The 27,822-nt window shown below is 43.4% G+C and overlaps 1 protein-coding gene across 1 annotated transcript in view; it reads right to left on the reverse strand.

The window, feature by feature from the left end:
* Nucleotides 1-27,822, reverse strand: part of LOC126473783 (RISC-loading complex subunit tarbp2-like) — a 128,234-nt gene that overhangs the window by 42,282 nt on the left and 58,130 nt on the right. The window contains exon 5 of the mRNA XM_050101052.1: nucleotides 12,694-12,814. Coding sequence (XP_049957009.1) covers nucleotides 12,694-12,814 — 121 coding nt within the window. The remainder of the gene's footprint in view (nucleotides 1-12,693; nucleotides 12,815-27,822) is intronic.

The raw sequence follows: 27,822 nt of genomic DNA on the forward strand, positions 1-27,822 counted from the left end.
CCAGTCCTGCATTATCTCATGTTTGGTTCTTTATTATGGCATAATGCCATAAGTGCCAGAAGATGAAAACATGCACTTGAAATCCAGCAAAAAGTTGAAACAAATCAATAGGCTGGAATGAAACACTTCATTTCTAATAAATTGACTGCCTCAGCAGAAAAGATTAATAACAGCCAAATTTCTTTAGCAAACCGACGAAAATAGCTTCATTGTTGTGCAAGGCACTTAATGCCCAACTGTCAAAAACCTGGAAATAAAATGAAACAAAAAACTTAAACTAATAACGTATATTAGCCTTCCATAATTATGTGAATGTATTTTAATTCAATTGATGGTTCCCGGCCACAGAAATCCGTTTTGTTTCCATTTGACGTGAGAGCTGTGAACGAAGAGGAAACAGCAAAATCACTTAATGTAAACACTGTGTGCCAGAAGAATTTTTCCGGGTAGCATCCAGCTGCTTGTTGCTACGGCCAGTACAGCCAACAGCCACTCTTCAAGCAGCCAGACGTAGGAGAACATACTGCTAATATGAGACTCAACTGCACTGGCGCATGGGCCCGCTGGCAACTGCTCAAACGAAGCTAATGTAAACAGTTGTGACATCACGCTCATCACAAGCAGTTTGTTGTTATGAAATATTGCATTGTCTTTCATCCTAAGGCCTTTAACACATTTTGCTGTTGACAGATGCTAACTTGTACAGTGTGTTTCATTGCAACTCTGAAGTTTTACTTTATTTCTTTCTCTCATTCATGTTTTATTGCTGCAATATAATTCTGCAGTAGCGGGATACAGTAACATTCTTTGTTAGACTATTAGTTCTTAGCAATCAAATTCTAAAAAATTCTGTTGTTCCAGTTTTCTCCAGGATGAAAAAATTCCCAGGTTTCTCTCAGTTGTTCCAGGGCCTACACACCCTCTTAACGCACTGTTCTACTCACTGAAGGTTTAAATCTATACAGTTCACTGACTGACTGGGCTCCATTACTTCACATGTAAAAGATAGTTTAGGATGCAAGCCTAAAATAACTACGAGAGTATAATTACATCTTCAACAGGACGGTTGAAACTGAAAAAACATCAACATTCATACATCTACAGCAGTAACTTACTTTTTGTGCAAGGTGAGATTTCTGCTTAATATAATTGCACTCCAGACTAAATCATCATACGTATGAACAACAGTAGTGAGTCACTGAGGTATTTGGATTTAAACCTTGAATTAGTAAAAGGGCACACCAAGTATGACATTTTCCATAAACCCCTTACAAGTGATTCTGCAATCCATGCAGGCCCATGTCACTATGCAGCTCAAACAGTTTCTTTCTGTCCATGTCTGATCAACAACTAGTACTCCAATACATCACGAATCTTTAAAACTTGAAATGGATAGTTTGAAATATATCACATGGCTATAAAGTCGGTCTGGCAGATAGGATGCACCACACGAAATAAGCCAAAATAACAGGCTTCACAGTTCTCATAATCTTACTTTGCCATTTGTGGGTTAACATATCACACAGGCTTTCAGGTCTCCCTAAGAAGGATGGGGTTAGACACTCTTATTCCATCAGGGAATGGGTTCAATATCAGTTTATCACAATAGACTGCCTAGTAGAGATCACTTTGTTAATTCTGAGCTCTACAAATCAACATGTGCCCAATGCTCTCATGCATACATCAGACAAACAGGATGTGTGGTTAGAACACATTCTTGTGAGCAAGAAAAATAATTTGCAGAGCACCTAATGGTTAGTAGACAAGAACCAACAACAGACTCTTCACAAATCCTTCACATGACAACTAAGAGTAAAAGAGGAAACTGAAATAACGAACTTTCTGAAGCATTCAGAAGATTTGAGTCTCAGTGAGCAACTTGCCACTAAGAACAAAATTTCTTATGGCACTACGACAGCTTTACAAAAATTTTCAGTACCCGGTTCCTCTATGGTTAAGTACCTACCAGCAGGATTGCTGTTTGTCACTCACAATTATGACCTCATGCCGATTCCTTTCATTTTCAACTTCATATTTGTTTTCGCTACTATTAAGGCACTATTTACTAACTATTAATTTACTTGAACTATGTAATCTAAACACTATCTTGTACCATTGTTTTTAATTATCCTTCAATATGTAAATGTTCGCCACATACCTGGCACAACTAGCACCATCGTTGGCCACTTATGATCAGCTGGTCATTCAAGATGGACAAGTATGCATCTCACTGTCACAACCAACACTCTGTATAGCACAGTTACTGTTTATTATTGTGCAATATGCCTGTAGACCCCAAGTTCATCCTCTCATTAGTTTTCTCCATGATTTGGTGAGTGCGATTATTACCTCTCAGTACAGAAAGTCCATCTGAGTACTAATCTGAATTAGAATGAATTTTTATAGAAATTTATTTGCTCTCACAGGCTTCCCTTTTTATATCTGATGACTGTGGTTATGCTCCATTCATTGTCTACTTTTTGGCTAGTGCAGTTTACATGCCTAAAGCAAGTTCTTTTTATAAGTTTCTTAAGTCGATATCTATATAGCAGGGGTTGGAAGGCTCAAAGTCACACAACTTTATGTGATATGTATGTATGTATATGTATGTATGTATGTTATTAATTCACAGATCTTCACAAGATGTGTTTCTAGTGCAAAATGCGTCAATTTTAAAACGCAAACCTGCAACAGGGACTACCTTTTTATTTGAAAATTGTGTTACTGTTGTTGAACCAAGCTGGAAATGGAATGGAGAAACGTATCTAGAACAGAACTGCTCTGTTAGTTACCTAGGTTTGGTTACCACTAAGGAAAAAAAAACAGGCACGTATATGGACAGTATTGTGAAAAGGATAGATTGCTATTCGCCATACAGAGGATATGTTGAGTCAAAGAAAGCACAACAGAAAGATTGCTACACATGTGGGCTTATAGCCAAAAGGCCTTCCAAACACACACACACACACACACACACACACACACACACACACACACACACACACACAATGACCACTGTCTTGGACCACAGCACTTTGCTTAACCATAATGACAGTAGGTAGTCCACAAACAGATCTCCTGTGCCATTTCCCCCCTACACCACAATCTTCCCACCATCCCGATGAACCAGCCACAAAGGAGTGCCCCTTCGTCACCCATTACCACACCAGACTGGAAAAACTGAACTACATCCTTTGCCAGAGCTTTGATTAACTATCATCATGTACTGAAATGAGGGACATCCTACCCAAAATCCTTCCCACTCCACCTAAAGTGGTGTTCCATCACCCACACAACCTTCATAACATCCTAGTCCATCCTTACGCCACTACAAATCCTAATCCCTTGCCACACAGATCATATCCCTGTGGAAGACCCAGGTGCAGGACCTGTCCTATCCAGTCCTGTCACGGGCATATCCTAACCCATCAGAAACAAGGACAACTGAGAAAGCAGCAATGTCATACATGTCATACACCAGCTCTGCTGCAATCATTTCACAGCCTTTTATATTTGTATGACCACCAACCAGCTGTAAACCAGGAAGAATGGCCACCGCCAAATTGTGACCAAGAGCAAAGTAGACCACCCTGTGGCATAGCATGCAGCTGAACATATCACGCTTGATTTTAATGGCTGTTTCACTGCCCAAGCCATTTGGATCCTCTCCTCCACCAATAGCTTTTCTGAACTGCACAGATAGCAGTTATCCTTACAAGAGATTCTCTGCCCCTGAAATTATTTTGTCCTCAACCTACAGTAACATACTGTCCCCACACCCTCCACCCAACAGTTTCCATGCCCTCTGTCATATCATCTCCTCTCTATTGTCGTCTCCCATATCTCCCATCCTCCACGTGCTGATCTGTGCCAATGCAGCCATCCATCTTTCTCCGCAGCCCCACAGCCCCTCGACACTGAATCTGTTGGCAGTCTAGTCCCTGCATGCTCCACCAGACTTTATACTCCAATCTGCAGTTTTCATTGTTTGAATCTTCAAATGTGATTACCTCAAATTACTACAGGAAAGAGAGAGAGAGAGAGAGAGAGAGAGAGAGAGAGAGAGAGGGAGAGAGAGTCTACTCTATTTTGGATTCTTTATTCCATTATTTTCTGGTCATCAGGGCTTTTGATATCTTCCACAGAGGGTACTTAACAACTGTACAACATAATAAAAGATGTCAGATTTAATCTGAGCACCAGTGCGATGTGAGCCTATTTTCAATGCACCTTCACTATGTCGTTATTTTTTAGGGCCTTATATGCTTGCGTTTCAAAACCGTATCTAGTTTTTGGGTGGTTTAAAACATGGTCTTTCTAATGAAAACAGCTTAAGAGTTTGCAGAACACTCTTTTGTAAAAGTTGATCAAAAATAGCCGTTTTGGGATTTTTTTAAAAATTGTCAGCTTTGCCCTCAATTAGTAAATTATTTGAAAATATTAGGAGAATGAAATGTTATATTCTGAGACTTTGTATTGGTACATTGTCATGTGCAAAGTTTCAGGTGTATCCTGTAATTACTTTCTGAGATACAAAAAGCTGAACTTCACATTTTTTTGTGCACATAATTTTTCAGTTGACTTTGCTTCAAATTATTGATATGCAAATCATTCTTCAAGATTTTTTTATTATTATTATTTTGCTTAAGAGAGCACAAGGAGTTGTACAAGATGGTATATTTTTATTTCCTCCAAGAAAATATTGCTGGAGATAATATGTCTCAAAGTTGCTGAAAACTCACTGCGGCACTGTTGATAGCTGTATTATGGGGTCACACAAATGACTATATCTCTGCAAGTATTAAACTGGTGAAAGTAAACATTTTTCCAATGTTCACTGGGAACATGTGCAAATGATCAAATAAAAATTTCAGCAAAATCCACGATGGTCATGCAGGAACTTTTTTTCCAAAATTAGACCACTTTGCACGGAATGGCCCTGCTGCATCTCCAGTGTACACAATTTTCTGAAGTCAAAGTGTCCATACTGAAGACAACCTTGTAAAAGTAGTCCATTACGGAAAGCCATAATTCCATGACTACTGATCTCACTAGCAGTCTTCCACAGACATTGTGATCCACATTGCAAGAAACAGTCATTAAGCAGCTGCTGTTCAAGAGTGTGTGTTCAAAAAACTTGATACCTAAACACAAAGTAAATCACTTTATGAGGTTCACTGACATTTCTGCAGCAGTACCTTAATGATGGCAAAGAATTCCTCCACAGGAATGTCACAGGTGATGGGACACGGGTTGCTCATTTTACCCCAATGATCTTGCTCCCATCTATTTCCATTTCTTCTTGCACCTTTAGAAATTCTTGTGCTCTAGACAATATTTTCACAATGATGATGAGCTGAAGACAACTCATGTGCTGGTTCCATTCCCAGACAGTAAACTACTATGACACAGGAGTACATAAGTTGATCCCACAGTATTAAGAGCATTCAAACATTGTTGTATCTGTTGCCAACAAAGTTTTTCATATAACTATGTTTTCTTCTTTTTTAAAAAGTAAAGAAGCCTCATACCAGCGAAAAGGTTGGCTAGAAGACTTCAGTATAAGGACATTTTAACAGCTTTGTGGTTGTGTTTATATTATTAACATACACTCTCCACAGCTGCCTTTGTTTGAACACAGCCTGTTGGGTGTACGATGTCTGTTTTGCCTAGCCCAGCTCCAATTTCAGCAACTTCCTTGCATGAAGCTTCACTGTAGATTACCATCAGCTGTTTATTTTTATGCTCAGTGGTACCAGTTTCAATCAGCAGACTATTATCAAGCCAAAGCAAAGCGTAACCAACTTATTACAACAACATTTGAAGTGAACAACTTGATATGCACACAAAATGTATGATTGGCTTGTGTGTATCTCCTACATTTACTTCAAACAGCGAAAAATCCAGGATGCAATGTAAGAATATTATGGAAAGGATAGTTGCTACTCATCATATAGCAGAGATACTGGGTCACAGATAGCACAAGAAAAACACACACACACACAATAAGCTTTGGCCAACAAGAACTTTGTAAAACACACACACACACACACACACATACTCACACACGCACACGCACACACACGCACACAACTCACTCACACATGACCATAGTCTCTGGCAGCTGAAGCCAGCTGCCAGGATTGAGGTAGCCAGCTGCCAGGATTGAGGTAGTGTGTGTGTGTGTGTGTGTGTGTGTGTGTGTGTGTGTGTGTGTGTGAGTATGAGAGAGAGAGAGAGAGAGAGAGAGAGAGAGAGAGAGAGAGAGAGAGAGAGAGAGAGATGTTTATTTTTGACACAGCCCTTGTTGGCCAGAAGCTTATTGCATGCCAGTCTTTTAGTTGTGCCTACCTGCGACTTAGCATCTCCACTATATGGTAAATAGCAACTATCCTTTTCATACTATTCCTACATATCTTTGTCTTTTGGAGATTATTTTGAAACAGAAGCTATGTTTTTCTACCCACATTGAAGTTGTTCACTTCAAATGTTGTAGTGACACACTGATTAAGCTTTGCTTCACCTTGATAATGGTCTACTGATTGAAACTGGTAGCACTGAGCTTTAAACTAAACGGGTGAAGGCCATCTACAATGATATTTCACAATTATTTGACAGCTGTTAAGCCCCACCTTATAACAAATTTAAACTTATTTGCATCCTCTGTCTGAAATGAGTATCCAAATCATGATGTGGTCACAGGAGCATGAACCTTTTATCACCTCCCTCTGACTTATGCCTGCAAGGGAAAGAAAGAGTGTAACAAGAATGTAATACCTGACAATGGCCCTTAACAATGTGGCCAAGCGGTTCTAGGCGCTTCAGTCCGGAACCGCGCAACTGCTATGGTCACAAGTTCGAATCCTGTCTCGGGCATGGATGTGTGTCATGTCCTTCGTTAGTTAGGTTTAAGTAGTACTAAGTTCTAGGGGACTGATGACCTCAGATGTGAAGTCTCATAGTGTTCAGAGCCATTTGAACTTGCAGGTCTCCCAACATCACAAAGCCGTTCAAAAGCTTGACAACTGAGACAAGAGGTACTACACCAGAACCTTATATGGCCTAAAATCTCCACAAATAAGAAATGGTTAAAAGAATTGTAGGATGAACACCTGAAGCCTCACTTCTCCTCAATCTGATAAATTAAAAAAAAAAAACAACAACAATTACCACGCATGGCACGCGATATTTTACAAACTCTCAACAGTAGCTGTGGCAGTGAAAGGAAAATGGTTGGGAGTTAGATATTGTTAATAAAACGGTCTACTTATTGCTCAGCTGTCTCTATATTCATTATATCTCCGCCTGTACCAAGGTAAGCTTTCACTGGTGCTGCATTATTATTCCCTCCTGTTGTTGCTTTCCCATCCCAGTGTACCCCTTGCCCCTCACTTTCCTTCTCCCACTACTTGTTTAACAGTCTCTCTGTTGCGCCCTTCTGCATCTCACCATATGCACTATATGGTGAGTAGCAATCTAGCCTTCATAATATTGTCTGAATAACAATAAAGAGTTTTCATCTTATACACTCTGTGGAGGAGTGAATGAAGAGTGCTGTGCAGAATGAATCTTTAAATCGTAAGTGATTATGACAGAATTATCACGAACCTGATATTGTGCAATTATGGAGTACATCATATACACTATGTGAATGGCATAATGCAAAAATGCTGATATTTGCACCAAGAAAATACTATCTTTAATCCTGTCCATAAACAAAGTTATTTTTAATTTTTTTTTTTTTTTTTTGCAAAATACATTAGTTTATTTAAGGCTTATGACTCAGGTGACGTACCTAATTACATGAGTGCAAATACAATGCTCATGGGTCATAGTTTATCTCAGTCACTTTGGGGATAGCTTGTTTTGGAGCTGGGAGATAGTCTGCCTTCACTTAACACTTTGAATGTCAAAGTTTCAATCTATCATTACTCCCTATTGGTGACAGTACTGTGAGAGCGCCAATTCATCAGTACTCTGATTGCTTTTGTTTAGCTTGTGAAATTTACCTCTAGACGACTTCTGAGTGTCATTACAGGGAAATAGTGACAATCTATAACTCTGCTACTACATTGTTCATTTGTTGACATCATGCTTCGTAATAGTTGTCTACATTTTGTTATGTCATCCGACATTTTTGGTTTTGTGCAATACAGTTGTTTCATATTGTTTTCATTTTTCTTTAAGTTCAATGTTTTCAGTTTGTATACTTCATTCACTTTTGCAATTTGTTTTTTAAAAATGTGTCCAACAATGAAATTTGTGAGTTATTCCAAAACAGTAGCTATACAGAGCATTTTGGGAATGCAGCAGTGGTTCAGAAAGTGACAGTGATGTTCTTGCTGGAATACAGATGGAAAGTGAAGACAGAATGGCAAATACGCAGTACACTGAAGTGACTGTACCTGAAACGCCACAGCCGCTACCACATCAATTTCATGAGGTGCCTGGACCAAAGCATATGCCAACACTAGGATCTACTGCACCTGAATATTTCAATTTGTTTTCCACTACTGTATTACCTCAACTGGAAATGGAAATGAAGTCCCATGCTTCTTGACAGAGCATACGGGAATAATGCGGGAGATCCGCACCGCCGTACTAGGCAAGGTCCTAATGGAGGTGGTTTGCCCTTGCCTTCCTTCGACCATAATGGGGATGAATGATGATGATGATGATGATGATGATGAAGATGACAACAACATCCAGTCATCTCGGGGCAGGTGAAAATCCCTGACCCCGCCGGGAATTGAACCCAGGACCACATGCTGGGGAAGCAAGAACGCTACTGCGAGACCACGAGCTGTGGACCTTATTTCAACTGTCACAAAACAAAAAATCATTCATCTACGCAATTTACATTTAAACATGTTGCTACTTTGTTCAGCTCATACAAAAAATGGAAGAATGTCACGACAGACGAGGTAAAAGGTTTCATTAGCACACTTACTGAATATGGGACTCAATGAAAGACCAACATCCTCCTCATACTGGAGCACAAAACCATCTAATTCATTTCCATGATTTGGTGAAGTGCATTGCGCTCGAAAACACAAGTGTTAGGTGATAACTAGATACATCAGTTAGATTGTAATGTACTTACCAATTATTATTTCCGCAAATAATATTAAAAATTTCATTCCTTCTATGTCATTTTATTTGGAAATTTGTATAGATTTTATGGATATTAGTGAGCTTTCTTTAAAATCACGTTTAGTGTTAATTACACAGAAAGAAAACCAAATTTGTATTATTTAAAAAAATACTTTTTATTTCATCACTTGTAAACAATTAACACAGCAATATGGCAATCTGGGTACATCATAATAAACTACATACTTTTGTGAATAAGTGGTATTTTTTCATAGTTTTAAATCAAATGCAGCATGATATAAGACAATTTAAGTAGAACACTGCACGGCAGTTTAAAGATATTTTACATTTTTATCATCCATCACTCAAAACAACTGACTGCAAAAGGGTCAAGTATCGAGGAGACAGGATGTAATTTTCAGAAAGTAAGAATGTACCAGGAGTGGCTCTGAACATGTTTATGATAGTTTATTTGGTTTTGCCTTTCTTATTACTTGTCTTAACATCACATGGCACGATTTTGATTAGACACACTAGTTTGATAATAACTAAATAAATGTGTAATATTTTGGTTCCTCACAATTAATTGCTGAATACTGTGTGAACATTTGACTACCATCAAACAGACTTTGTTGTGATTTCTTATTAGAAAGTTGTTGGTTCGATACGGATACTGACTGCTAAGGAGTGTTTCGTGTGAATGAACCGAAGAGTGAAGGAATAGATGAACATGTAGAATGAACTGTGCATCAGATATGTATCTTTGTTATAGTATGGATTTGTGGCAGTTGTGTGGTACTTTTCTATTTGCAAACACGTTTCGGTTATTTTTCCAAGCACCTTCATCACGTACTTATTGAACCTAGACATTATGTGCAGAACAAACTATCAACAGATTAACAGTTAATAAAATGCAGTCTAGGGACACACACAATGTAGCCAGTTTCCAGCAGTTTTTCTTCACTAAGAAACTCAATCAGGCTGAAGGCATGTGGAGATTACTGTGGTAAGTGAACAATGAGCATAAACTCAACCACAGCACCAGAAGCAGCCCAAATATCTGGTAGTCTCACTGTACCAGATATGGGCTGGAAGATGGATACTGCAGGATAGTACGACGCATATCAGCCAATGCCTATTGTGTTATTGCTGTAGTCAGGGGACACTGTCCTGAAGAAGCAACAGAAATCTTATGTAAGTGCCACAACTTTCTAACTGGGTGGTAACTTAAACTTCATGATGTAGAGCGCATTAATAGGCAGCACAAATGGCTTGATGCACCTGACTAACTCAACCAAAAGAATGCCTTTGTATTATCACAACAAAGTTATTATGATGTCCTCAGTGCACAGGTATGGTTTGGCTATGAGTGTTACCATGTCACCTCTTCTTTGCCACTCCACAATTTGAGGGAAGAAGACTTTTTTGGAATCCCTAATCATCCTAAATGTTGTAAATAGTCTTCACGGGTTTGCCACTGGATCACGTTGTGAAAATTCTACAATATTTGCTCGGAGCAACTATCCGACATCTTCAGGTGGTTCAACCTTGCTGGTGGCTAGGAACCCACTGATGGTATCCGCACGTAAATGCCGCAATTCTAGAACACATGCACGAAGAATGTGCAGGCGATAGTGCATTACATATGTTAGTTCATAGAGCAAATGTGGTATCTGATCCTGTATGCCCGTCGAGTGAAATACAACATTTGGAGACAGTGTTCCGATAAAACGGTTATTCTGAGAGATACGTAATGCATTCAGGCCCAGGTGAGTTCCATCTGTGCAGCAGAATTAAGATACGAAGGCACCCATCACTTTGGCCCTTTTGTCTTATTTTGGTGCCATGTCGTCAATAATCTGAAGAGTCCTCAGAAGATATGGCATTAAGTGTGTTTTTCAAGCATCTGCAAAACTGAGAAACCTGTTGGGTTTGGTTAAGGAAGATCTTGGCCTGAGGAAATGTGGTGTGTACAAGGTTCCCTGCCAATGTGGGACAGCATATATAGGCCAGACATGTCTCACAGTACAAGAATGCTGCGATGAACATCAGCGTCATACATGCCTTCGCCAACCTGATCAGTCGGCAATTGAGGAACACTGTCTAAATACAGGACATCGCATGATTCATGAAAAGACTGAAGTCTTACCCCCGGCATCATCTTTCTGGGATTGTGTCATTAGGGAACCAATACATATATGTACAGCTGATAATCTCATCAACAGGGACGCAGGATTTCAACTGAGCACAGCCTGGACCCCTGCATTGGCTGCTATTAAATCACGACACAAAAATCATGGTTTTTTGATAACAAACCGTCGTAACATTGGTCTAGTATGGTCTTTGGTGGGTTACGTCTGGCCACACTGTTAGTAAATGCAGTGTACAGCGCATCCGCACAAGAGCCGCTCTGCAATTTTCGGTAGGGGCATTTGAATATGGTACCATCTACAAATCACTTGCGCATTCACGATTTCAGCACCTGCGCATTATTCACACGCGTCTTCTACAAACCGGGCATCGATGTATGGATACCATCAATTGTACCTAGCCACCAGCAAGATTGAACCACCTGAAGATGTCAGACAGTTGCTCCGAGGAAATATTGTGGAATTTGCACAATGTGATCCAGCAGCAAACTCGTGAAGACTACAACATACCTGCCAGGAAAGCTTGACGAATCACATCCTAAATATGGTCTGAACACTTCAATAGCTGATTTAAAGGTTTACAAGTATTTCAAATGCAATGAAATGTCAATCACCATTGACAAGCTCACAAATAGCTTCAATGGCCTGTGTTGTGATGCTGGTGTCCGAATGGCAAGAGTGGATCATGTTTTGAACACTCATCCTGTTTGATGTGATTAAACTAGTACTTCGCTAGGGTAATGAAGGAGTACTTCTCCAAACTGTGCGGTAGTAAATTTCATGACAATGTTTATTCTAATATGGTGTTCAACTGTGGGCTGAGAGCAACACTCCCAAGGTCAGTGCTCCCAAATATCCATTTTCACATTACCTGAAAACCTTTAACACCCTCATACACGAACTGGGCATTCAATGCGAAAAGGCTCACTGATTCAAATTTGTAGTCGAGTGTGTGTGTGTGTGTGTGTGTAGGAAGAGATCTGGCAGTGGCTAGCTTATTTTCATCTAACTCATCAATGTTAAAATTTACTGTGGGGACTACAATAATATGTAAATTTGGTGGCTATGTGTGGCACAAACCTTTCGTGTATTGTGGACAGTGAAGTAACCAACTTGAGAATGCATACTTCAAAAGTGAATATTTTAAAAGGATAAATTTCTCAATCATTTTTAGTTTTTGCTTTGCTACTGTTCACACCTCAAATCCTAAAATAAACCAGTAAATTTCATAAGAATGCTATGACTGATATCAGTTTAAGTAGCCACCATATGACTCCTATTTTTTTTATATTTCCAACATACCTCACCGTAAAACAAATTAATGAGTAAATTTTAAGAATGTTTAATCCTATTTCATATCACACTGAAAGTCAGTACTTCACCGAAAAGTCCGCGACAAACATTTCTGATATCTACATTTTTAACCGAAAAAAAAGTAACAACAACATACCACAGAGGAGGAACTCGACCCACAGGGACTGATCCTCGGTCTGGATTTCCAGCTTCTCTAATCAAATCCATAAGATTCTTGGCAGCGGAGTGTTTTGCTTCTTGCTTGGTTTTACCATTACCTGGGTAAAAATAAATATATGTGTTCCATAAATCAATATGCAATAACATGTTCATTGCTTTTCAGAAGCTAGCTTTACAATTAGTAAACACATCACAAACTGAGCTCATGCACTGCTGCTTGCACAAACATGCTTGTGTTGTTGTACCACTCTAGTCTATCCTGTGCAAGACCCTTCATCTCTGTTGGGATGGATAACAAACTACATAAATGTAGTGCTAAAAATGAAATTGGGATGAAGTAAATTGAGTCTGTAGGAGATATCCTTGTATAGTGAAACAAGGTGAACCAAGAAAAATATAAATGTTGCATGTTAAACGAAAATATGGTGTAGTGGGAAAAAGAGTTTGGTGCAGCAGATTACGAAGGTGTGATTTAAAGTTAAGAAAGGGATAAAAATAGGGAGGCGAAGAAAATTTGGGGGGGGGGGGGGGGGAGAATAAACCAGAGGAGCAAGAGGAGATGTATAGAGAAGGTATGAGGACAACTGTATGACAAAATATCTACAACAATAATGTATCAATGTTTTACTTTCCAATCATTCACTCTTTCAATATCTGTTATGTGAAAACAAAAAACTTCATTTTCTCTTAGCTTCTGATATTCTATTTTAGTCTCATTAAACAGACAAGGATTTCAACTTAAGATGACTCACTTTTTGACAGTTTGTCAATCATGAAAGCACACTTTACACATGGAGCTCTGTGCTCAAATGCAGGAGCAACCCTCTTGTACAACAAATATAAGTAAAAATAAAATAACTTTGCAACTGAATCTAAGTGTACTTTATGGATGCTATTATTGGTAAATAATACAAGATGATTTTCGTAAAGAATAGATAACAGGAAATAAAATGTAATAGGAGTACGCATAATGAAGCAAGAAGTAAACAAAATCAGAATTTTATTCAATGTTTAAGCATAAACAAGTAGTGAAAGTCACCAGGTGTACTGCAAATAATAGATTTGTAGATTCATTTCAAGAAATGGGGGGTGGGGCACTAGTGAGTGGACACACACACACACACACACACACAGGACAGGTGGGGGGTGGGGGTTGGGGTGCTACCGGTGCGGAGGGCTGGGGGGACTGGTAGTGCAGGGCAGGGGGGCATGGGATACAGTAGCGGGGGGGCGGGGGCTGGTAATGGGGGGCGGGGGGGGGGGGCAGGCTGGTAGTAGGAGGGTGACTGGTAGTGGGGGGCGGGGGGTGAGTGACCGGTGGTGGGGGGCGGGGGGTGAGTGACCGGTGGCGGGGGGCGGGGGGTGAGTGACCGGTGGCGGGGGGCAGGGGGTGAGTGACCGGTGGCGGGGGGCAGGGGGTGAGTGACCGGTGGCGGGGGGCAGGGGGTGAGTGACCGGTGGCGGGGGGCAGGGGGTGAGTGACCGGTGGCGGGGGGCAGGGGGTGAGTGACCGGTGGCGGGGGGCAGGGGGTGAGTGACCGGGGGTGGGGCCGGGGGGTGAGGGGCGGGGGTGAGGGGCGGGGGGTGAGGGGCGGGGGGTGAGGGGCGGGGGGTGAGGGGCGGGGGGTGAGGGGCGGGGGTGAGGGGCGGGGGGTGAGGGGCGGGGGGTGAGGGGCGGGGGTGAGGGGCGGGGGTGAGTGACCGGTAGTGGGGGCGAGGGGGGGTTGACGGGTAGTGGGGCGGGAGTGGGGGGGGTTACCGGTAGTGGTGGCGAGAGGATTGATGGGTAGTGGGGGCGAGGGGGGTTGACGGGTAGTGGGGCGGGAGTGGGGGGGGGGTCGAGCCTGGTAGTGGGGCGGGAGTGGGGGGTCGTGGCCGGTAGTAGGGCGGGAGAGGGAGGTTTGTGACCGGTAGTAGGGCGGGAGTGGGGGGGGGGGGGGGGGGTCGTGGCCGGTAGTGTTGGAGTAGGGGAGTGGGGGGGTCGTGACCGGTAGTGTTGGAGTGGGGGAGTGGGGGGGGCAGGTCGTGACCGGTAGTAGGGCGGGAGTGGGGGGTTCGTGACCGGTAGTAGGGCGGGAGTGGGGGGGGGGGGTCGTGACCGGTAGTAGGGCGGGAGTGGGGGGGGGGGGGGGTCGTGACCGGTAGTAGGGCGGGAGTGGGGGGGGGGGTCGTGACCGGTAGTAGGGCGGGAGTGGGGGGGGGGGCGTGACCGGTAGTAGGACGGGAGTGGGGGGGGGTGGGGGTCATGACCGGTAGTAGGGCGGGAGAGGGGGGGGGGGCGGGGGTCGTGACCGGTAGTAGGGCAGGAGTGGGGGGGGGCGTCGTGACCGGTAGTAGGTCGGGAGTGGGGGGGGGGTCGTGACCGGTAGTAGGGCGGGAGTGGGGGGGTCGTGACCGGTAGTAGGGCGGGAGTGGGGGAGGGTCGTGACCGGTAGTAGGGCGGGAGTGGGGGGGTCGTGACCGGTAGTAGGGTGGGAGTGGAGGGGTCGTGACCGGTAGTAGGGTGGGAGTGGAGGGGTCGTGACCGGTAGTAGGGTGGGAGTGGAGGGGTCGTGACCGGTAGTAGGGTGGGAGTGGGGGGGTCGTGACCGGTAGTAGGGTGGGAGTGGGGGGGAGGGGGGGGGGTCGTGACCGGTGGTAGGGCGGGAGTGGGGGGGGTGTCGTGACCGGTAGTAGGGCGGGAGTGGGGGGGTGTCGTGACCGGTAGTAGGTCGGGAGTGGGGGGGTCGTGACCGGTAGTAGGGCGGGAGTGGGGGGGTCGTGACCGGTAGTAGGGTGGGAGTGGGGGGGGTCGTGACCGGTAGTAGGGTGGGAGTGGGGGGGTCGTGACCGGTAGTAGGGTGGGAGTGGGGGGGTCGTGACCGGTAGTAGGGTGGGAGTGGGGGGGTCGTGACCCGTTGTGTCCGGACAGTTGTGACGCCGGACATTTGCCATGATTTTACCTGCTCCGAAGGGTCAGGTCCCTTGTCTCTCCCCCCCCCCCCTTCTCTTCCTCCTACTCCTCCTCCTCCTCACCCGCCCGCCCAGTTTGCTTTTGGCCAACCAGTGTGGCCGAGCGGTTCTAGGCGCTTCAGTCTGGAACCATGCGACCGCTACGGTCGCATGTTAGAATCCTGCCTCGGGCATGGTTGTGTGTGATGTCCTTAGGTCAGTTAGGTTTAAGTAGTTCTAAGTTCTAGGGGACTGATGACCTCAGATGTTAAGTCCCATAGTGCTCAGAGCCATTAGTTTGCTTTCGAAGTTCCTAATGTGACCATCAGTATGGAAGTTATTACAATGAACAAGGGCATGCCTCCTGTTCATTACAAAGGTTACGCATATCTTAAACAGAGGGAATATAAAGAAGGTGTTGTTACATGGATGTGCTTACGCCGAAAAGCGGATCATTGCAAGGGAAAGCTGCTTTAGAGGAACGGAAAAGTGTTGAACATATTAGAACATCTCTGTGGACCACCTGACGATGCGGCTCTGAAAGTGAGAAAGCAAGTGGAAAGGGCGAAGAGAAGGTCCCGAGAAGAAACTACTCAGTTATCGGAGATATACGCGGATGAAATGCGAAATCTACATAATAAAGTTTATGACTTTGTTACAGTGATGCCTAATTCAGAATCTATGAAGAGAACCATGCGTCGTCGATGGAGTCAAGAGCGGGGGAACCAACCAGAGCCTAAGAACTCTTATGAAATTGATCTTCATGAGGATCAATTAAAAATGGGAGATGGCAGTAGTTTTCTTCTGGAAGACGATATATTAGAGGTGAGAATAATAATTTTTAGTGGAAGCAAAGGAAAAGAAAGTTTAAAAACATGTTCCCATTTTTTATGGATGGAACATTTAAGAGATGCAGCAAGCAGTTTGCACAAATCTACACCATACACATAGACTTAGGAGGCCCAATTAAAGAAACAAACATTCTTCCTACTGTATTTGCACTGCTCCCTAATAAGATGAAAGACACATATGTTCGTCTGTTTCGTTTGATAAAAAAGGCAGTATCTGAGCGGTGTCCTAAACAAGTAAAGGTGGACTTTGAGGCAGCTGCGGTATCGGCCATACGTCAAGTTTTTCCCACAACTGAAATAAATGGATTCTATTTCCATATGAAGAAGAGTTTATGGGAAGAATTCAAATTCTCAGTCTAACTGAGGAGTACCGCTACAACGAGGATTTAAGCCTTCACGTCAGCATGTGTGCAGCGCTGGCAGTTGTAAAACCAGATGTATTGAGATTCATGCAGAAGCTCCTGATAACGGAAGGTTCTCTCAATTTTTTGACGACTTTGTGGATAACTGGCTAGAGAATGAGGATATCGCAATAGAAATGTGGGACTGTTACGAAAACAGGCAACGAACGACGAATGCTGTTGAAGGGTGGCACAACAAAATAAATAGTATTATTGGAAACCCTCACCCAAGAATCAACTATTTGGTGGAGTGCTTGAAAAAGGAAGTAGAGCTCACAAACTGCATGCACATGAAATTGGAAATGAATCTTGAAGGTAAGAAGAGGAAGAAGTAGTACATGAAGCTGGACGACAGGATAGAGAATTATGAAGAGACAGGCAACATTAGGCCTTGCTTGAAAGCCATTGCCCATATTCATAAATTGTACTAAAATACATTAAAAATAATGTATTAAAAATTATGAAGACCACTGAGTCCTCGCAGATTACTGAGATAAAATTATCAAAACACTGAAGCAGCATTATCGGAGCTAATATTAAGTTGGAATTGTAAATAGAATGTACATTCGTTCGGTGTGTTTAGGCTGATTTTACACACGCAAGAATGGTAAAAGGTCATTTATCATTTTGACGGTCCAAAGCCTGTGCAAAGTATGATGTGAATCAGTTTCTTAATGTAAAAATTAAGAAGTGTTTCAAGCCTCACAAAAGTATCCTTATTGTTGTCACGTTAAGATAACTTTTTTCTACCTTCCAATATTATGACCATACTGTTAAATAATTGAGAGTTCTAAAATAATTTACTGAAGCTTCAGAATCGCGACTATCACCTAAAATATCATGCTTTGTTAAACTGACAGTATACGCTTTTGTAAAAGAAAATGGGAACTAAACCTTTGAATTGCACCTAAAATTGACATCCCACAACTGATCTGATGCTAAGGTTGACAATTTTGGCACCTCAAATATTTTTTATTTAAGTTTAGTTGCAAACATTTAAAGTAGATGTAAATCTACTTAAGTACATTTACATATAGTCCTTTAAAAATTAAAATTTCTTACTAAATTGTTGATTATCTTTAAACAGGTCAGTAAAAGCAAGGAGCTTACGACTGAAAATTAATTGTTACTAAAGAACACCAGAATCAAATGTATTAGACCTACTTTTCTTATACATTAGAGACTTTTTGAAAAGTTATTTGATCATTTCCTCTGTCTCTGAAAGTGTAATTTCAGTTGCTTTGCAACACCAGGGATATCTACGTCTAAATTATGTTTGCAGCTGTTCTCATTTCGAATTATGGAATATTTACTTCGTCTTCTTTGGTGAAGGAATTTCGAAAAATGCATTTACTAACTCCCCTTTAGTGGCACTGTCATCAGTAACATTACCATCGCTGTCGCGCAGTAAAGGTACTTACTGAGACTTTCTGCTGGTTTACTTAACATGGGACCAGTATCTCTCTGGATTTTCCGCCACATTTCTAGAGCGAGTTTCGTTGTGGAAACTATTAAATGCATTTTGCATTGAAATCCGCACCAAATTTAGAGCCTCAGTAAAACTTCACCAATCTTGGAGATTTTGCGTTTGTCCAAATTATACGTGCCTTTTGCGGTGCTCCTGCAACAGCTTTCTGTCCTGTTTTGTGTACCAACTACCTTGAGTTCTGTTGACACTATTTCTTTGAACTTACGCCACATATGGTACTCATTTACATAGTGTGGAAGTATTGGAGACTATCTCTTAGAAAGATGTCACCTGAATTTTTAGCTGCTTTTATAGATATATTTCGCGTTTAGTTTTGATGAATTTCTTTGTTACGGATGTGAGCCTCGCTACGACTGCGTGTTCACTAATCCCTATACCCGTCGTGATGCTCAGGATTATTTGTGGCTAAGAGGTCAAGTGCGTTTTCGTAACGATGGCCTCGTCAACTAATTGTTAAAAATAATTTTAAAAAAAGCATTTAGAACAATTACGGAAGTTGTTTTCTATTTACAATAGGGTTTATGAAAATCTATTTTTGTCAACATGCGGTAGGTAGACTGAAGTAACTGCCAACTTTAATTATATGAGTAGGGTACCTATATATGATGGGACTCAAGTTTTCTTTGAACTGTTCAGTAACTGTTTCATCTGAGACAGGGGGGCGGTAAAAGGATCCAGTTATTAATTTATTCCGGTTGTCGAATATAACCTCTGCCCATACTAAGTCACAGGAACTATCTGCTTCAAAGTCGATTGTGAACTTACATTTTTTCCCGTAAACTGTCCTCCTTATTTCTGTTGTAGTGCAGGTAATTACAATTACGGCTTTTCCCTCCAGAACCTAAGATGCTTTCTCTGTGACCCTGCAAATACCAGAGCTAAACAATGTAGAACAACAACGTACGTTACATGCGTAGCATTCTGTATTACTTCATTTCCTTTTTTCTAACATTTTAAAATTGTAAGTCGACTTCAGATGACACCTCAATCATATATGTTCTTATCGCTATTTAGTGAACGTGTTTTCAGTTATGTTTTGAACATTGCCCGCTACACTTTATTAACTAATGTTTTAGAGAGTAAATTAATATGGAGTATGTCGTTCTTCTTTTCAAAAATTCACATACCCATTTATTCTTTCCCTATTGCCTTTTGGGTGTGCAGTTGTAGTAATTATAGTCGGCACAAATGCAGTGCTCAAAAAGAAATGACTAGCGTACATTCGCATTCTCGTTACATCGTTCCTTTCTTGTTGCTTCCATGCAGATGGACTGTTTGTATCGCAATCAGTAAGCATGAAAGGAAGCTACCGTAGACAGAGGAATCTATATTTATACTTGGCAGAACTAATTACATACTGACATAATCGTCGGTATTGCTTTCGTTTCCCGAAAGTTATAAATATTTTGATTACGGGAAAGAAGCTCTATATTTGGACAAGATGTATAAGAAGAAGACCCCTTACGAACTGGTTGTATCGAGTAAGATGTGGAGACGGCGGTTTGAAAGCGGAGTGAGGTAGTACGGGCAAGGGTGTCCCTTACCTGAGGGATCACTACCTGGTGAGGGGACAAGAGTGGCAAATGTCCGGCGTGGCAAATGTCTGGCATTCGTGACCGGTAATGGAGCGGAAGTGGGGTGACCGGTAGTGGGGCAGAAGTGGGCGGGGGGGGGGGGGGGGGGGGGGGGGGGGTGTGACGTGACCGGTAGTGGGGCGGAAGTGGGGGGGTGTCGTGACCAGTAGTGGGGCGGAAGTGGGGGGGGGGGGTGTCGTGACCGGTAGTGGGGTGGGGGTGGCGGGTGACCGGTATTGGGGGGGACCGGTAGTGGGGGGGGTGGCCCGGTAGTGGGGGGACCGGTAGTGGGGGGGAGGTCCGGTAGTGGGGGGACCGGTAGTGGGGGGGAGGTCCGGTAGTGGTGATGGGGGGAACCGGTAGTGGGGGGGACCGGCAATGGGGGGGGGGGACATGTAGTGGGGAGGGGGGTTGTGGGGGGGCCGGTAGTGGGGGGCGGGGGGGATAGGTTGTAGGGGGGACCGGTAGTGGGGGGACCGGAAGTGGAGGGGACCGAAAGTGGGGGGAACCGTTGGGGGGGGGGGGGGACCAGTGGTGGGAGGGTGTCCGGTAGCGGGGGGACCGGTAGTGGGGGAGAGGTCCGGTAGTGGTGGTGGGGGGAACCGGTAGTGGTAGGGGGGTTGTGGGGGGGCCGGTAGTGGGGGGCGGGGGGGATAGGTTGTAGGGGGGACCGGTAGTGGGGGGACCGGAAGAGGGGGGGACCGGAAGTGGGGGGGACCGTTGGGGGGGACCAGTGGTGGGAGGGTGTCCGGTAGCGGGGGGACCGGTAGTGGGGGAGAGGTCCGGTAGTGGTGGTGGTGGTGGTGGTGGTGGTGGTGGGAACCGGTAGTGGGGGGGACCGGCAATTGGGGGGGGGGGACATGTAGTGGGGAGGGAGGTTGTGGGGGGGCCGGTAGTGGGGGGCGGGGGGGATAGGTTGTAGGGGGGACCGGTAGTGGGGGGACCGGAAGTGGGGGGGACCGTTGGGGGGGACCAGTGGTGGGAGGGTGTCCGGTAGCGGGGGGACCGGTAGTGGGGGAGAGGTCCGGTAGTGGTGGTGGGGGGGACCGGCGGTGGGGGGGGACCGGTAGTGGGGGGGACCAGTAGTGGGGGGGACCGGTAGTGGGGGGGAACCGGAAGGGGGGGGACCGGTAGTGGGTGGGGGGACCGGTAGTGGGAGGGGCCGATAGGGGGGGGTGTCCGGTAGTCGGGGGGACCGGTAGTGGGGGGGACCGGTAGTGGGGGGGCCGGTAGTGGGGGGGACCGGTAGTGGGGGGTGCCGGTAGCGGGGGGGGGGGGGGGGGGGGACCGGTAGTGAGGGGAACCGGAAGCGGGGTGGGGGGAGACCGGTAGTGGGGGGAGACCGGTAATGGGGGGGTGACCGGTAGTCGGGAGGGGGACCAGTAGGGGGGGAACGGTAGCGGGGGGGGGACCGGTAGCGGGGTGGGGACCGGTAGCGGGGTGGGGACCGGTAGCGGGGTGGGGACCGGTAGCGGGGTGGGGACCGGTAGTGGGGTGGGGACCGGTAGCGGGGTGGGGGGGGGGGGACCGGTAGTTGGGGGGAGGGATGGGACCGGTAGTTGGGGGGAGGGATGGGACCGGTAGTGGGGGGGACCGGTAGTGGGGGGGGGGCCGGTAGTGGGGGGGACCGGTAGTGGGGGGGGCCGGTAGTGGGGGGGGCCGGCAGTGGGGGGGGGGGGGACAGGCAGTGGGGGGGGCAGGCAGTGGGGGGGGGGACAGGCAGTGGGGGGGGACAGGTAGTGGGGGGGGGACCGGTAGTGGGGGTGGGACCGGTAGTGGGGGGAGACCAGTAGTGAGGGGAGACCAGTAGTGGGGGGGACTGGTAGTGGGGGGGGGACCAGTATTGGGGGTGGGGGGACCGGTAGTGGGGGTCGTTGAAGACCGGGGGGTGAGAGAGTGAGCGAGAAATCAAATTTTTGCTCTGTTATTTGTTTTGAAGTTAGCAGTGAAATTGAGAGAAAAACATAAATAGATCATTTATCACCATGAAATGGAATCCTACGACAGTGATACAGCACAGGATTCAAGCTTCCCTGCATGAAAGCCTCTGATGTGAAAATCTTAAAAATCATACTGTTCGTGACAAATGTGATACTCTGTAGGATGAGATGCGGTTCCCACAATGAAGATAAAAATTGTCCATCATAGTGTCACGTATCCATTCTCCTTCACAATCAACACATGTCTCTTGATGATGACTGTTTTCCTGATCAACAGAAGTATGGACATTTCATCAAGTGTGTACAAATGATCAAATGGGAAACTATAGACCTACAGGGGTGGGACAGAACTGCAAGAAATGCATGCTTGAACATAAATGTAAATGCTAGCAAAGCCTGCGGGTTGTGCTGTTGTGTTTGAGCACAAATGGTACATATGCCATTTCCTCATTAGCTGTGGTTAGAATAATGTTGGCATAGTTGTGAAAACCTTTTGTCAGAACTAAGTGAATTTGACTGTGGGAATATTATGCTGATATAATGAATAGCTCTGGAACCAAGGGAGTCAAAGTGCTTGATGTTTCAAAAGGCACCATATCGAAGATTTATACTTCTTAAGTATGTGTGGAATTCCAAAAAATGCTCATCAGTGATGCCACTGACCACAATAGGAAAGGCGGTGCCAAAGTCATGAAACATGGACTATGGAGCACTAGAAGAAAGTTATTTAGTCAGATGAGTCTTGTTTCACACTGTTTCCAATGTCTGGCAGAGTTTATGTCACAAGAACAAAAATGGCAGGGGTTTGATGATGATGATCTAGACTGGCATACAGGGTGTACATAAAGTCTGGGAACACTTTCAATTATTTTTTGCACAAGAACCAAACATTGTACAGATGTCACACATATGTCGTTTTGAAGAGAAGCCCACAGCTGAGTTTGGTAATTTGCCGATAGTCAGCGCTAGTCGCAAACATGCCTAGTTCAAGTGCAGAGTGAGCTTTCTGTGAGTTGGAGCTTTTTTTTTAAAAAAAAGTGCCACAGTAGTTCAACAGATGTTTGGAAACAAGTGCAGTAAGAAGCCACCAACAAGGAAGACCATTTACTACTGGCATAACAAATTTGTCACGACTGGTAGCTCGTACCCGGCAAAGAGAAGTTGACGATCCAGTGTGAGTGAAACGAATGTGGAGCACGTACAAGAGACATTCATCAGGAGTACAAGGAAAGCAAACATGCCTAGTTCAGGTGCAGAGTGAGCTTTCTGTGTGTTGGAGCTTTTTTTAAAAAAAAGTGCTACAGTAGTTCAACAGATGTTTAGAAACAAGAGCAGTAAGAAGCCACCAACAAGGAAGACCATTTACTACTGGCATAACAAATTTGTTACGACTGGTAGCTTGTACCCGGCAAAGAGAAGTTGACGATCCAGTGTGAGTGAAACAAATGTGGAGCACGTACAAGAGACATTCATCAGGAGTACAAGGAAATCGGTTTCATGAAATGGCCTCCCCAATCGCCAGACCTCTCACTCCATGTGACTTTTCTGTGGGGATATATTAAGGAGCTGGTGTATATATCACTTCTACCAAGTGATGTAGCAAATCTCCGGGAGAGAATATGGGAGCAACTGCCACAGTCGACGATGCCATGCTGGGACTGGTATGGCAAGAATTCGATTACCGTATTGACATCTGCCGGGTCACCCATGGTTCGCATATCTTATGTTTGTAAAAAAAAACTTTCTGAGTTTTTCTTCAAAATGCAATATGTATGACATCTACACATTATTTCTTTTGCAATAAATAACTGAAAGTGTTCCTGGACTTTATGTACACCCGGTATAGTGGTAGACCATGGGCCCCATGGCTACTCTGCAAGGTCACATTACTGCCAAGGATTAAGTGACCGTTTTGGCTCATCAGGTCCATCCCAAGGTACAATGTTTACTCCCCAACGGTAATTCTGGGTTCCAAGATGACACGGCCCCTGATCACACAGCTCACATCATACACGACTGGTTTTGCAAGCACGCAGATGAATCATCTCATCTCACCATATCTCAATATTATGGAGCCTTTGTGGTTTACATTGTAGAGAAGGGTGCATGATCACTATCCACCTCTATCATCATACCCAAACTTGTCACTATCTTGAAGGAAGAATGGTATAAGGTTCCCTTGAAAACCAAATGGGACTTGTATTTATCCATCCCGAGATGATGAAGTCCAGCATCTCATCACTGCCAAAACTTTGAAGAGTTAAATGTGATGAGATATAAAATTATAATTAATCAACCTGCATTATGCTGTGTAATCGGTATACTTTTGGAAGAGGCAATCGTCAGTGTACAAAAGTGCACAGTACCCAGTATGCCCCAAAAAGCCGCATGTGAAAATGGGAATTTTCATGGGGTTGTACCTCAGATTCTGTTTATTACAGAGATAAGAGGTCAATTGTTTTGGATAGCCCATTCTAGTGACATTTCGGAAGAATGGACGTATTGTAGCTATCCTACACTACAGGGTAAAAACAAAATTTAAACTTTACACACTTCCTCCATCCCTAGCAAATTGATTGGTTCCTTTGGATTAGGGATGACCTAGGATGGGTCTTAGGCAGATTAAAAATCACCATTTGTTTCTGGGCAGTTGCCTTAAAAAAAGAAAAAAGGGGGATTTCATGCTTATACAGGCTGTCTTGACCAGGAAATTATTCAGTGGTGCCACCTGGTGGGATAAGCACCCTACAAAAAATTATTTTGTCATGCAAAATTCCTTGTACTTGGAAATCAAACATGGCATTTTTTGTATACTGTAAGTGGAGCCTCAAAATGTGTATTTTTATGTAAAGTAGTGTAAAGAGAACTTGCATTGGATAAGAGACAATTGTGTGTTAATCTTATATTATGCATACTTAATTGTCGTTTATACTCAATTTATATAAATTTGTCCAAGTATATAAATAAAAGCTCAAAATTTCACTGACTTACAGAGTTTGTTTTTATTAAGCAGCACACCATGCTATAATAGGGAAAAGAAGAGAACCAGCTGAAAAATGCTCGTGTCGGAGTCAAAAAGAGACATGTATGCTTGTCTAAAAGACTGTTGAAAGAGACAAACTGGCTTCCGCAATCCTCATTCTGCACTCTTCATCGAACATTTAGGCATGCGAATATATTTACACTTTTTTCTGCTGAAAGAGAGTAGCAGAGTGACAGTGATAATGGAAGAGAGAGAAGACAGTGCCAGTGGGAAAGGAAGAGAGAGGAGGTAGTGATGGTTGTATAAAGTGGAGCGAAAGGCAAAGAGATGGATGAAGACAATGGGAGTGGGAGCTAAAGAAAAAGGAGATAACGATGATCAGTGATAGGCAGTGGCAGAGAGAGAAACAGTGGGAGCAGAAGATAGAAGAGACAGCCGAAATGAAAATGAGAGATGAGGAGACCATAAACAGGCTTCGCAAGCATAGCAAGTTCATATAATAATATTTTAATATAATTCCAAAATTAATAAAATAAATGAAAAGTTCCAATAGCAAATATTAAATTATATAAAATATTTAAGCTTAAAATTAAATCATTCTTGGAAGTCCTCAAATTTCCAGGACTAATATCATGCCAGTGTCGATGTCAATAACAGGCTAAAACTGGTCAAATTCTTGATTCCTGGGATGGACGAACCATCTATATACGTAATCAAAACCCTTGGCGTGCGAGTCCTACTCGCACTTATATGGATATTTCTTATGATATTTTCCACATTATACAGATGCTGCCCATGCTGGTGTATATTGGTTTAAAACATACCACTTGTAAATTTACATACTGACTTGGACTGAGTCAACAAAGATCCAGGCTCAATGGAGCAAAATCATCAACAAATCACACTAAGAGAGGATACAAATAGCTTATTTCAACTCTAAACTAAGAATGGTGATGTAATATGTAAAACACTTTTTTCATATTCAGGAAGAGCAACTCATTGCTTGACCGTTATTGTGTTTCCTGCTATTTCATATTGATCATATCACCACACTGTTGGACCAGACATTTTCTGTGGGTGTAAGTTCGAGTGATTTAAAAGGCCAGTCAGCAGAAATGCATACATGCAACCTTGTTAAATCCTTTTCATATCAAAGGTTTGAATCATCAACAGCTAACTCATCACAAGGATGCAGAAGAAAATGCAACACTTTTTATTGAGGATGTTGAAACAAACATACAAGATCACATTCACCATAATCAAATAAGTGGATCCAATTAATAGTATGAAAAGCTCCCCAAAAACATCACAGAACTACCTCCAGCCTGAACTACACATTCTACACACTTCAAGTTTAATGCCTCATGACTCTGCACACCACTTGAAAAGAGACCAATGTGTGACTTGTTGGATCACAATACGTGCCTTCTCTGTTTAACCCATTGAATATAAGCAGCTTTATATACAACTGGGAGCAATGATATTCTGTACAGTCTCTGGGTGCCCACTCGTTCACAATGGTCACTTGGAAATCGTATGAGGTGGCTCTGCATCCACTGACAACAGCAAATTCTGTCAGATTTAAAACTGATTTTTTGTTGTGGTCTTCAGTCCTGAGACTGGTTTGATGCAGCTCTCCATGCTACTCTATCCTGTACAAGCTGCTTCATCTCCCAGTACCTACTGCAACCTACATCCTTCTGAATCTGCTTATCGTATTCATCTCTTGGTCTCCCTCTACGATTATCACCCTCCACACTGCCCCCCAATACTAAATTGGTGATCCCTTGATGCCTCAGAATATGTCCTACCAACCATTCCCTTCTTCTAGTCAAGTTGTGCCACAAACTCCTCTTCTCCCCAATTCTATTCAATACCTCCTCATTAGTTATGTGATCTACCCACCATCTACTCTTCAGCATTCTTCTGTAGCACCACATTTCAAAAGCTTCTATTCTCTTCTAGTCCAAACTATTTAACATCCATGTTTCACTTCCATACATGGCTACACTCGACACGAATACTTTCAGAAACGACTTCCTGACACTTAAATCTATACTCGATGTTAACAAATTTCTCTTCTTCAGAAACACTTTCCTTGCCATTGCCAGCCTACATTTTATATCCTCTCTACTTCGACCATCATCAGTTATTTTGCCTCCCAAATAGCAAAACTCCTTTACTACTTTAAGGGGAGCTGGAGGTGCCTATGCTGCCCATGTTAAAATCACTAAGTTTGAGGAACATTTATGAATAAACTACCAAATAGAAAAATTTGAATTTTTTTTACATATAGAGTGGTTTAGTATTGCAGTTATGACAGAGGGATTTTGGAGTATCTTTTCTAGTTTCCTTCCAATTATTTTTTTTATTGATGACCCAAATTTTTTTTACAAATAATTGCTTTATAATTAAACTGAAATGAAACTACTGAACATATTGCCAAATGGCTGTGTTACAATGTAAGTTTGACCACTAGGAGTGCTGTATAAAAATTTCATCTCTCTAGCTTGAGTGGAGTTTGAGAAAATGTTCCTTATATTCGAAAAATTCTAATTTACGGGAAATGGCTATCAAAGTTTCTCAATACATTCCTGCACTATAGGGTGGATTATCAGGGTCTTCTTCTTCATCCTCCAAAAGCTTCCTCTTCTGTCTTCTTTTCTGGCCTGTTGTTACCTCACACTTCATATGCCTTTCTTCTTTCTGCTCCTCTTATCCTTTCTCTGTCAATATTTCTTAGTGCTCGAACAGTGTTCATCCCAGCTGTAAATCCTAACGCCTTCAGAACTACACACTTCACTCTGTTCCCTTGGTTATAGGTTGCTATTGCATCATAAATGTCAAAGTGCAGTGTTTTTATGCTTACAAACACCCTTTTAGGAATCACTTTCCAAATCAAATTGTTTACGCTCTCATTAGGATTCTGCGTCTTTC

The sequence above is a fragment of the Schistocerca serialis genome, chromosome 4 (assembly GCF_023864345.2).
Source record: "Schistocerca serialis cubense isolate TAMUIC-IGC-003099 chromosome 4, iqSchSeri2.2, whole genome shotgun sequence".
Taxonomy (NCBI): domain Eukaryota; kingdom Metazoa; phylum Arthropoda; class Insecta; order Orthoptera; family Acrididae; genus Schistocerca; species Schistocerca serialis.